The 12,097-nt window shown below is 36.1% G+C and overlaps 1 protein-coding gene across 1 annotated transcript; it reads right to left on the reverse strand.

The window, feature by feature from the left end:
• Positions 1–925: 925 nt before the first annotated feature.
• Positions 926–3,590, reverse strand: LOC131064605 (dynamin-related protein 4C-like). Its single transcript, XM_057998794.2, has 2 exons — positions 1,247–3,590; positions 926–1,135 (listed from the first exon to the last, which is right to left on the reverse strand). Exon 1 carries the CDS (start codon positions 3,250–3,252, stop codon positions 1,417–1,419), a length of 1,836 nt encoding a protein of 611 aa, XP_057854777.1. The 5' UTR covers positions 3,253–3,590; the 3' UTR covers positions 926–1,135; positions 1,247–1,416.
• Between the last annotated feature and the right edge of the window lie 8,507 nt (positions 3,591–12,097).

Below are 12,097 nucleotides of genomic sequence, written 5' to 3' on the forward strand. Positions count from 1 at the left end.
AAATGTTGTTTAAGAGTTATTATTTCTGCATAAATAGTTAACTAAGACTAATATTTTGTCACATTATTTGACAAATGATTATAAAATTTAATTTTCGCTAATATTTTACAAATGACATTGTAATAGTTCTAATGAGTGTATATTGACTTCCAATTTTTCGTTATAAACTATCATCATAGCAATATAAGAAATGAAATGCCTATATTGTTAGATCTACAATCATTAAACCAAAAAAAATAAACAAACATCAATGTATAAACATTATCTATCATTGAATTACTAACAAACTCTTTATCATTATTTATGAATATTAAATATTTTCATAATTTGATAACTCTTGGTGTATCTTATTTAGATTTATTAAAATATAGGTATACTAGTTAATAAGTTTACATTTGTATTTAGTAGCTTTTATAATAAAATATAATATATTAATAAAAAATAACTTTTGTCATATCTTGAGAAAATGGAGTAGTTGTTAATGCACAAATATGAAGCCATTCATAACGTTGGGGGCAGCGATAAAAACATTAATCATCATGATACACAAATCAATAGAATTTAACTAAAGATGGGATTACCATTAGACATGGTTGATGCTTACAAATTAAATACGAATGTAGATGCAACATAAAATCATTCATATTCGGCAATTGTCTCACATGTTCCTAAATCAATTGCATTTGTTCGTCTCAAAAATAAGCGCATGCCTTCAACATAATTAGATAAAAGAAACAACATTTATAAAATAATAATAAAGGATACCATTGAGAGTATTAATGAGAGATCTATAATTTTGCAATTAAAATCAACAAACAGAAAAAGGATTTTGTTAGAGTTAAATAAGCAATACATAATCTTTAATTAAGTTCAGAGAGTATTAAAGGATTTTGTTAGAGATCTATAATTTTGCAATTAAAATCAACAAACAGAAAAAGGATTTTGTTAGAGTTAAATAAGCAATACATAATCTTTAATTAAGTTCAGAGATACACCAGTACTTAAAGCTATTAGTTTTATATAACATCGAGCGTAGTCAAGCAAACACTTTCTGTTCGAACCGGGAAAGGTTAGAGCTGTAAAAGTTTCAATCGTCAATCTGATTTGCACTGCAGGCTCTCCACTCCTCTGCAATCTGAGATCACCAAATTATATCAACAATGGAAATCAACGGGTCAGTTCCAAACTGTTAATAAAGTTATCACCCAAAGTAATCAAAATAAAAAAGAAATTGAAGTAGCGTAACCTTAAGGCTGCTTCTGCAATCCGATCCATGATGTTGGCGACGGCGGTTTTGGATTCTTTAAGCAGGTTGAGACTGTCGATTAACCTGTTTCTCTTGGCGCTCACCACTGGACTTTCTTCCAAAATTTTATCCATCGCACCGAAATTGGGACCCCACACATACTCGAGAATCTAGGCCTCCAGCTCACAGTCCACCAATTTTCTGCAAACAAACTTAAGATGCAGAGGAATCCCATCTCCCATCCTCAAAACCACAACTTCCCAATACGCTCTAACCCTCATCTGCATTTCATACGCTTCCTTCACACGCTCGCTCGGCATTTCCATGATGTCGCCCACTTCCACTTCTCCAAATTCCTCTAAAAACACCGTCTTCCTCATCCCTCCACTCAGATTACTCAGCCTTTCCATGAACCGGGCTTCATATTGAATGAGCCTGCCGTACGTTTCAATGTACACATGACTGAGAGTAAAATCCACACTTTTCTCCATCTCTATCATTAGCTTAACATGTGCAGTGCATTCCTGCTTCTTCTCCACCACCAGCCCCTGCACAGCTCGTTGAACGCGCGACCGGAGTTGTGGGTAACAATGACAATAATTGTCAATTACCCGATTAACGATGTTTTCCAAGTAGTCCCAAACAGTGGATGCAAGCCTCTCTGCCCTTTCCTCAACCTCTTCCACCTTGTGCTGTAACAGTCGCAGAAACACAGAGCGCGGTGGGAAATTAGGCAGACCAACGCCCTTGGCTTCCCCCAGCATTTGGGTCTCCTTGTACAGAAACCTGCCTCTAGAAGCATCGTTTTCACAGAGCTCCCTGTAGAACTCATCGAACATGTCTTTCAAGCGGGCGGTACAGCGCATATATGGGTCCTCTTCAAACTGCTCAAAATCCCCCAAAATTACAATCTTGTTCAGCGACTCCTTGATCTCTTTCAGCAGCCTCATGAACACCTTATCGGCCTCCCTGGGATTGCACAAATGCTGAGGGAGGCTGTTGAGCTCAGCTTGGCGTTTTCCCAGCGTGGTGTCGATTTTGCTGCAGATTTCAGGGAGTGAGGTGTTGATGATCATCGCCTGGATTTGCATCAGCTTCTGCGCCAAAACAGGGATCCCCACCATCGACTTATCGATTTTCTTCAGCAGCGAGTGGGAGTCGAACAGCTGCTTTTCTTTCTCCCGGGCTTTGGCATTGCTTTCATTGCCAACGCCATTGCGGACGCAGACATAGCCGAGCCTAATGTTGACGGCATCCATTGTCACTTTTTCGAAAAGGTCCTCCGTCGCCTTGTCCGACTTGGTCACCACCGCCAGAGTCCGCTCGCCTTCGGGATCCACACTCTGCGACAATTTGATGGATTCACAGGTCGGAAAATCCACATTGGCCGCCAAAACGTTGAGAATTATGCTCTCCTTCGGACTGATGTACTCCATTATAATGTCCCTGATCTGCTCATAAATGTCCCCCGGCTGCCCTGCTACTGGAACTCTTGTGATGCCAGGTAAGTCCACCATTGTCAAATCCGGAGCCCCAACTTTTGTAATGTGGAGCGTTATGGGAGTGTTACTTATTCCTTTCCCGTCTCCTGCAATTGCTTTGGTGGCCGCATCAATCTTGGCTGTTATGTCCCGCTCTTGTATGATTTCCGCGTTGCCACTGTACTCGATGGAGATTTGGGCTTCAGATTGGTCGCTGCAGCTTTGGAGTCTCACGACGAGGGGAACACGCGTGCAGATGCCTATGCCTCGGGGAAGCTTGATGGCAGCCAGGGACTCCAAGACGCTGGACTTGCCGCTGGACTGGTCGCCCACCACCACAATGCTGGGAAGTTGGATTCCTTCTTTCATGATGTCCAGTTTCCGCAGATTATCAACTGCGTCCAGCAGCGGCCGGATCTTCTCCCGATAGGCAATTGTCAAGCTCAAATCTTGATGGGCATTTTCTGTGTCTTCCATCATGGACATCCTCAGCCTCTGACTCAGAGAGTCAATCGACATGCGCATGATCAGAGTAGAAGATAGAGTGGGAAGAAGATGTGATGCCTCACCACAAGTGCATTCTATTTATACTCAAATATCTCCTGTTTGTGAGGGGAAACGGGTTAAATGTGAAACCGAAGCAGTGTAGAGAATCCATAGCTTTCCACATCGGTAGTTCCCATAAGCATCAGGAGGAGCCCTTTGGTAGCAGCGCCGAGGAATAATCAAACTTTGAATCCTTTTTTAGCATAGATTCCCATTACCACTTACTCCTTTCATTATCAATTTTCTTTCGAATTTACTTTTGGAGTAGAGGAGGTTACATTATTTATTCCTATGTGATATAGATTGCACCCTTATTTCTCATTAAGCTAAAACTAAAGCACCTATAATTACCATCAAACTTTGAACCCATATAGATTATCATGATCACTTATTCTTATCTTTCACCTTAGAATTTACTTTTGAACTATTAAAAAAACGTTTTATTTATTTTTTTATGTTGGTGGGTGAGAAGTTTAGTGAAAAAAGTTATAAATTGTTTTTAATGATTTTTTCGAATAAATATATACGTTCTTAAATCAGATGGTATAGTTTATAGTTAGAGAATAAATATTTAGTGGTGATTTGAAAGAGGCTTGTGTTCATGTGCTTAAAGAAAAGCAATCTAAATTAGATCTTAAAATTGAAAGGTTATTTTCATTGAATATGGCGATAATGTTACATATTATAAGCTTTGAAATCCACTGACCAAAAAATTACATATTCCATAGATGTGACTTTCAAAGAATTTACAGTTATTTCTAACCTCGAATAGCTAGAAGATGAAGAAAATGAAATGTGAGTGCACTTTAAGCTCAAGTAGGAAGATGCACCTTAGAAAGAACAGAAAGATGGATTTGAAGACGAGGGGTAAGAAGAAGAGGGCTCAAATACATTTACTTTGTGAATAAAGGAGGTTACATTATTAATTCCATATGATATGGAATGCACCCTTACTTCAAATACATTTACTTTGTGAATAAAGGAGGTTACATTATTAATTCCATATGATATGGAATGCACCCTTACATTATTAATAAAATAAAAAAGTATATATCATGTATGTAATTACATCAAATGGCATTCCATAATGGTAGAGTTCATTAAATCTTTTAAGTTATGAAAAAAAAATGAAACTATAAAATTAAAACTATCAAAAGTTAATATATAAATATTCAAAACAAAAACAAAACAAAACTATTAGCAAAATAATGAATAGTGTTTTTTCTTAAAATTGAATCAAAAGTAAAATTTAAATTTAAATAAAAAAGTATTGTTATAAAATAAAATAATTCTTAAATAACTAAAATAGTTCAAGTTTGAAGATTATTTAGATAGATGTATTTAAGATATCATAGCACTAGTAAATAAAAATGTTCTAAAAAAAATAAAATAAATTTATATTTTTCCATCTAATTGCACATTTGTAATATTTTAAATAAATATATAGTAAATTATTTTCAATATTTTAGATAAATTATTATAGATATCCAAAAGCATCTATCTAAAAATATTAAGAGATACCAGTCCAGATATGCTTTCTAATTTATGTTATAATGTTAATATATAGACACCTTATCTCTCATCATATTTAAAATACATGCATTAAAGATATCTATACCAGATTTAAATTGTTTCCAAATTTGAGGATAAAAGTAAGAAGTTGAGTTCACTTTTAGTGGAAGTATCATAAGGAATGCATATGTATTTCATATGAAATATGTACCAATTTAGGAATGGAAGCTTGAACATAAATGTATTCATATGGGAATTAATTTATGTCATAATCTTTTCATATGGGAATCTATTTCTACATGTGTACATACTATAACATGTACCTATTTAATTAGTAACATTCTGGGTGGCCAAATTGGTAGCTTGCCTGCCTCCTATTTGGGGCTCCCCTTAGGTCAAGATCCTCCGAATACCTTTTGGGGAGCCTTGGTGGATAAATTCCATAAAAGTTGTCTGGATGGAAGGGAGCACTACTTAGTCAAGCAGGTAAGGTTCAATTGCTAAAAACTACTCTTCAAAGTATCCCTCCCTATGCCATCAGTCTGTTTAGGATTCCTACTAAGTATGCTGAGGCCATTGAAAAAATTCAGAGATCCTTTTTATGGACAGGGGTTGAGGAGAAGAAGAGAATGAACTTAATTGCTTGGGAGAAGGTCTGTAAGCCTATGAATAAAGGCGGTCTGGGCCTTAGAAGAATAAGAGACATAAATGAATACCTTATGGCCAAGCAGATTTGGAGAGGATATAGAAATCAAGGAGAGTGGAAAAAAATATGGGACAACAAATATAAAAGCCAATGTTCGAATCTTCAAAGTTTCCTCAAAGAGGAGATTATCCCAATTGGATCCAATATTTGGAAAAATGTCTCTAGGACTAGAGACTTAATTATCAAAGGCACAAAATGGAAGTTGGAGAAAGGGAATCTTATTCAGTTATGGGAGGACCCTTGGCTTTTGGAGCTCCCTTTAAATGAAAACCCTGAGTGGAATAGATACCAGAACCAATGCAAGGAAAGATTTGGAACCAAGGTGGAGGATTATTGGAAAGATGGACAGTGGAAAGACTTATCTCAAGTGGATCAATCTTTGGGTAGTTTGAACAAAGTCATGAACTCAATGGTGAGGATTGAAGAAGAAGACCAGTTAATTTGGAAACTCACACCTAGTGGTACTTTTACTGTGGCATCTCTTTATCATCAACAGTACAATAACATGGAAAGTCCTTGCTGGGCTAAAGCATGGGTGAAAGGTCTTACCCCCAAGATCAACATTTTCTTTTACATAGCCCTTCAAGAAAAAATTCTTACTATAGAGAATATCAGAAAAAAAGGTATCAGCATGCCAAGTTTCTGTACTCTCTGTAAGCAAAATGAGGAGACAATAAATCATATGCTCTTTCATTGCCCCTTCTCAGCTGATGTTTGGGGAAGTTGTCTGGATCAATTCAATATCAATTGGAGCTTCCCCAACTCAATTCAGGATATTTTCAAGTCATGGCATCATCCTTCAAAAAACAGAACCACTACCTTACTATGGAGAATTGCTTTACCTCACATGTGTTGGGGTATATGGAAAGAGAGAAATGATAGAATTTTCAGAGAAAAGAATACTAAGGCTAACATTGTGTTTGAAAAAATAAGAAGAAGTATAGTGGAAAATATGAATATTATAGGTGGTATTGATAATCCTAACACTAAGGAGGATCAATTTGTCTATAAAAAATGGAGATTAAAAGCTCAAGAGAGCATCCAGAGTAATCCTAAAGAGGGAGTGATATGGACCAGCCCGCCTAGGGGATGGATGAAAATCAATTTTGATGGGGCCTCTAAGGGAAACCTGGGGGTTGCAGGATGTGGAGTGGTCCTAAGGGATGAATGGAGAATATGTAAAATCATAAAATGTATTCCTATAGGAAATCAGACCAACCAGGTTGTCGAAGCCATGGCGGCTTATCATGGGATTATCCTTGCCAAAGAAGCCAATTGCACTAAAGTTTGGTGTGAAGGAGACTCCTTAAACATTATCAATTGTTTAAATATGAAATTCCCGCCATCATGGTCGATTAGTAATGCTATTAAAGATACTAGGAAAATCAATGAAGAGTTTGAAATGTGTGTTTTTACACATGTTTATAGGGAGGCCAACTCTTGCGCTGATTGGGCAACCAACCTGGCTTGCAAATCGAGAGACATCATTACTAGTTATGGTGAAATGGAGATTGCAAGTGAAATGAAATCCTTTCTCAATAAGGACCGAAGCTATACAAGGCAACATGGAACTTTTAATCATTATTTCTAATGACCTTTCCGCCTTTTTTGATGCAGGGCTTGCTTGAAGATAATGAGCTATTAAATAGGTGTCATATCATTATTATTTGGCATGGATTATGGGCACTCTTACAGAATAACCACAAAAACCAGAGGAAAAGTTATCAAAATGAGAGAAGGCATTGCAAGGAAGGAGATGGAAAAATGGGAGGTAACAAGAAGAGATTTGAACCTGCTTCCTGCTCTGAATGGAGAAAGAACGAAGAAGTCTAGGGTATCCTTCAGCAGGGGGGTCTCAATGTTTTCATGGAACGACTAAATGGGAAGGACCCCACAATCACTAGTTATTTCATCAAGAACTAGAAAAATGGAAAAATTATGATTGGATCACATATGATGAATGTAGACGAAGAGGTTATCGCTGAGGCCATGGGGATGACTACCGAGGGTATGAAATTTTACAAGGACAAAGGGATATCAGATAAAGCAGCAGACAAGTTTCCTGTTACGAATGGTGAGAGAAGAAAGATGATCAAAATTGACAACTCCTACCACTCCCCAAAGAGAATTTGCAGGCCATGGAGGTTTGTCTTATTTGCTTCTATTGAATATATTACCTTAGATGGTAGGCTTACTAGGGCATATGGGCATCACTTCGTCCTTCTCAACCATTTCCATCATGGAGAAAGGGTTAGCCTTCCCTATTACCTTGTCTATTCAATGGATCATACTATAAAGGAGATCCAGAAGGACCCTAAAGGTGGTCATGCCCTCCACCAAGGGCTTATGGTTCTAGTTTATAAAATGCTAAAGGGGAAGTGCATTGAAAAGCCTATTAAAGGCAAAAATGCTAGAGATGAGAGTACTGAAAGAAAGGATAGTGGTTTCAACTTTGATTCAGAGACCGAGGGAGAGTCAGAAGAAACTAGCAAAAAAGGGAGGATTAGGGCCAAGAAGAGGAGGATAATTGTGGAATCTAAAATGTCAGATTCTGAAACTGAATCCCTTGAGGAAAAACCTATTAAAAAGAGGAAAGGGAAAGCCTCTGGAAAGAAGGCTCAGAAAAAGAACACTAAAAAGGGTAGCAATTTTGATTTCAATTATGTTCTGGTTGAATCTGAGGAGGAGGATGATGAAAATAAGAGGATCGATAGTCAGGACAAAGAAGGGGAGGGTAACCCAATTAAGGATAATTTGGAGACCGTGAATACCACTAGTCTGCATAACGAGGAAAAAGGGGGTCAAAGTGATAGTGGTGACAAATATACTATTAAGGCTTTCTGTGAGACCATTGCTACTATGGTGAAGGATATTAATAGTTTGAAAACTAATACACAGGCCATGGCAAGAATTATAGTTGGTGACAAGCCCCTGGCAAAGCATGTTAAAGAGTTAGTGGTCGTTCTGCATAATGTGCAAGCTATTGAATGTATGGTTGGAAAAATCTTAGCAACAGAAAAAAAAGATCAATGAGATGGGAGATAGAAAGGAAATGGAAAACAAACTGAAAGATTTTGGTAGTAGAATTGACAAGCCGGAGCACAATGTCAAGCAACTTGCTAATCAAAATTTCCAAATCCTCAAATCTTCGGTGGACAACATGAACATCTTTATCAACAGGTTCAAGAATAATGTAGAGAAGGATGGTGATAAAGAGAAAGTGAACAAGAAGGGTCATGAAAGGAGGACCAGAGCCAACACAAAGAATAAGGTCAACATCGATGATCATGAGCTGGAGGATATGAAGACCTCAGCAAACAACATGAAACAAATGGTTGTTCATGCTGAGGAAATTTTGAATAGTATTTAGTTCCAGTTGTTGTCCTTGGTTCTGTCTCTTTGTTGTCTTTTGCTTTCCTTTTGTTGTCTGTTCTGAGTTTTTAATGTAATGATGTTTTAAGTTGTGCCCTTCTGGTGAGTTCATTTTGTCTTTTTGAAGTGATCAGGCACTTTTTTTAGCTTTTCTGTTTTCCTGGCTTGTAAAAGGTTCGGGTACCTTTCAAATACCTACTTTTACTTAATCAAAACATGTACCTATTTAAAAATATTTCTCATTCTAAGAAGATATTATTATTTTCCCTCATAATCTCAATTGCATGTATTTGAACAATACATGTTACTTGGGAACCAACTCATTGTGTGTAACTACACTGAGAATCCTTAGGGTACATATGCATGAAGTTGTGGTAGCAAAAAGGTGCCAACTTCATTTTTTTTTTAAATAGGCTATTTGGTGTGTGCCAAATAGGGCGTATGTCATATTTGGTGTGTGCCAAAAAGGGCATACGCCTTATTTGGTGTGCACCAAACACACAAAAAAAATAAAATTGCAACTTCATTTCTATTGTAACCCACATCCTCAACCATTTTTCACCCCTCCAACTTGTGCTCGCCAAATGAGAAAGATAGTTTTCACCCTTGAAGTTGTCAAATCTTTGCTAAAATGTTTCCATGACACTAAGGAGGTCAAAGAGGTATGTGATTTCTTAGTATCAATTTTTTATTGTTGTAGATTAAATTAGGTTTTTTAATTTTATTTTTTTAATTTCCAAGAATTGAGATTCCACCCAAAAATGTTGAAAAGTATCAATCACTTCCACATGAAGAACCTCTTGAAGAACAAGCACATCAAACACCTCTTTCAATCCCTATACATCCCCTAGGCACACAAGAAAACACATTAGGGCAAATAGAAAATAACTAAAATTAGCTTGAGGAATTGATTACAAGACTAAAAGATCTCACTCTCACTGCAACAAACTCTCATTGGACAAGCCTTTCTAATTCACTACAATCTATCATGTCTCATATAACATCAATGAGTGAGAAAATTAATTTTTGGTCCAATTAAAAGAAAGAACAAAAATAATTTTATGCAGACAAACTATCGTATGAGCCAATGAAGAAAAATAAAATCAACAAATCTGACTTGTGTGCACTTTGCATGGCCTCCCAAACCAATCAACCTTTACACCCTAGATGTTGGAGGGTTCATATCCATCGCAAAGGGAATACAAATAAGTTTTGGGATAAGTGGTCGATGGTTTTTATCAACTTCCATGTAAAAATTATGAGTACCTCGCTACTTTTTGAAGAAATTTTATTGTGAGTTTTCCCTCAAGTAGATCCCAGACTATTTTGACTATCTAGATTTCTAGGGTAGATGTGGGGCTCCTCGCATGACATAGGGGGCACACAACATGACCCAAACCTACCATCAATACCCTTTTCTAGACCTATGGTGGAGCATATCACTATTCCTTCAATTGCGAAGGAGTGTGTCGAGGTTGATACTTTAGACTCATTTAGCTCACTCATGAAAACTCTTATATAGTATGTCAGGCCTCTAGTAGAGGGAGATGTGGGCAATTTTTCTATGCCTTGAGTTCAAGGTCACTTTTTTTGATGTAGTGGAATTATTTGCACTTATGATCCTAAGAGGGAGCATGCGCATGCATAGTAGATAGCTGCTGCAGAGGAAATTTCCACGACAAAATCTTTGTTGAATGAAACATTTGACCAATACTTAGGTAAATTTATGCAAGTTCATTTAATTCTATTTAATAAATTTTATTGTTAAATATGATAATTTAACTAAATTAGTACGATGATTATGATGAAAATTTGGGGTAAGTGTTCATAGTAGTTGCAATGTTCCCTCACCCCCCTTTCTCATGATGTCATTGACTCCACAAATATGTAACTAGTAAAGAAATATAATTATTACATGTGAATAGCCAAAACTTATGTGAATGGTTTTCTCATAACTCGATTTGGATGTCAAATAGTTTGATGTTCGAGCTTTGACATTGACACCTCGCAATGAATTTCGTCGACAGACTTTCAACTAGGTAACCTTTATTTATTAATGGTGTTGTAAAACAAATTTATATAGTTTAGGTAATTGAACAACATTTTTTGTTTCATTTTTAGTTGTTGACATCTGCTACTCCTCTTGATGTTTATACCACATTGGAGTGTTGTCTTGTTGCAGCAGTAGCAAGTTCTATTACTTTGATAGAGGTATGAGACAAATTAGTAAATTCCACATTATATTTGTTCTTTTGGTGGTCTATTTTTGAAAAAATTAATGATACTTATATGTAATTTAATTGATATCTTGATCCTTGTTGTAGGGGCTTGTCACTATAGATCGTGCTCATGCCCCTATAATGAATGAGCATTGTGATTATTTGTATGTGTTAATTGATTATTTTGTTATATGTCATTGTAAAATTCAATTTCTATATATACTAACATCTATAATTTGTATTGTATCAAGTGGAGCTCTAGAAAATTCTAGAGAGGAGGACGGGTGAGCACACTTAAAAGACACTTGCATCATATACATATCCATCCCCTCAATAGTCAAAGACAATTTGTGGTTCTTTTCCTCCCTCTAGTGGGAAATTACTAGATTAAGGTCCTTTGTCTTATGCCTATATGGAATTTTTTAACATATGTTTTTTTATTATGGATATGTGGCATTCTATGTCCATATGGATTTTGGCAAGCCTATATAACTTTATTGGATATATTTAATACTTTTATCAACATATAACATTGTATGGATTTATGGATTTTTGGTTGATGCAAATCCTTTTTACCACTGTTATCCATAATTGCACTACAAATGATTAAATGAATAATTATAAAAAAGTTGGTTGTTAATTAAACTTCTGACCTAAATATGCTTTTCTAGAGCACATATACTTACCATGTTATTGTCATTTTCAATGATTACATGTCTATTACATGATGTAATAATTTTTTATATTCCAAGTAACGTGATAACATGCTTAAATCTAGATCAAAAGTGCTTTCACATTTTTTCTTTAAATTTTGAAGAAAAAAATTGAGTGTGTATGAGGACTTGCCCAAATTTTATCATGAAAGAGGTTTCTTATATGCTAGATTAATGCTTGTGTTCATATTTGGGAAAAATTACGTTCTACAAGTGATTATGTTGAATTAATTGATAACTTACCTACCAAACCCTTTACTAAGGATTGAAGCACATTAGGAGTTATATGAATATAAATTTTT

This window comes from Cryptomeria japonica, chromosome 2, assembly GCF_030272615.1.
Source record: "Cryptomeria japonica chromosome 2, Sugi_1.0, whole genome shotgun sequence".
Taxonomy (NCBI): Eukaryota; Viridiplantae; Streptophyta; class Pinopsida; order Cupressales; family Cupressaceae; genus Cryptomeria; species Cryptomeria japonica.

Excerpts from the sequence above, each read along its gene's own strand:
- LOC131064605 (XM_057998794.2), bottom strand. The coding sequence starts at position 3,252 with ATGCGCATGTCGATTGACTCTCTGAGTCAGAGGCTGAGGATGTCCATG.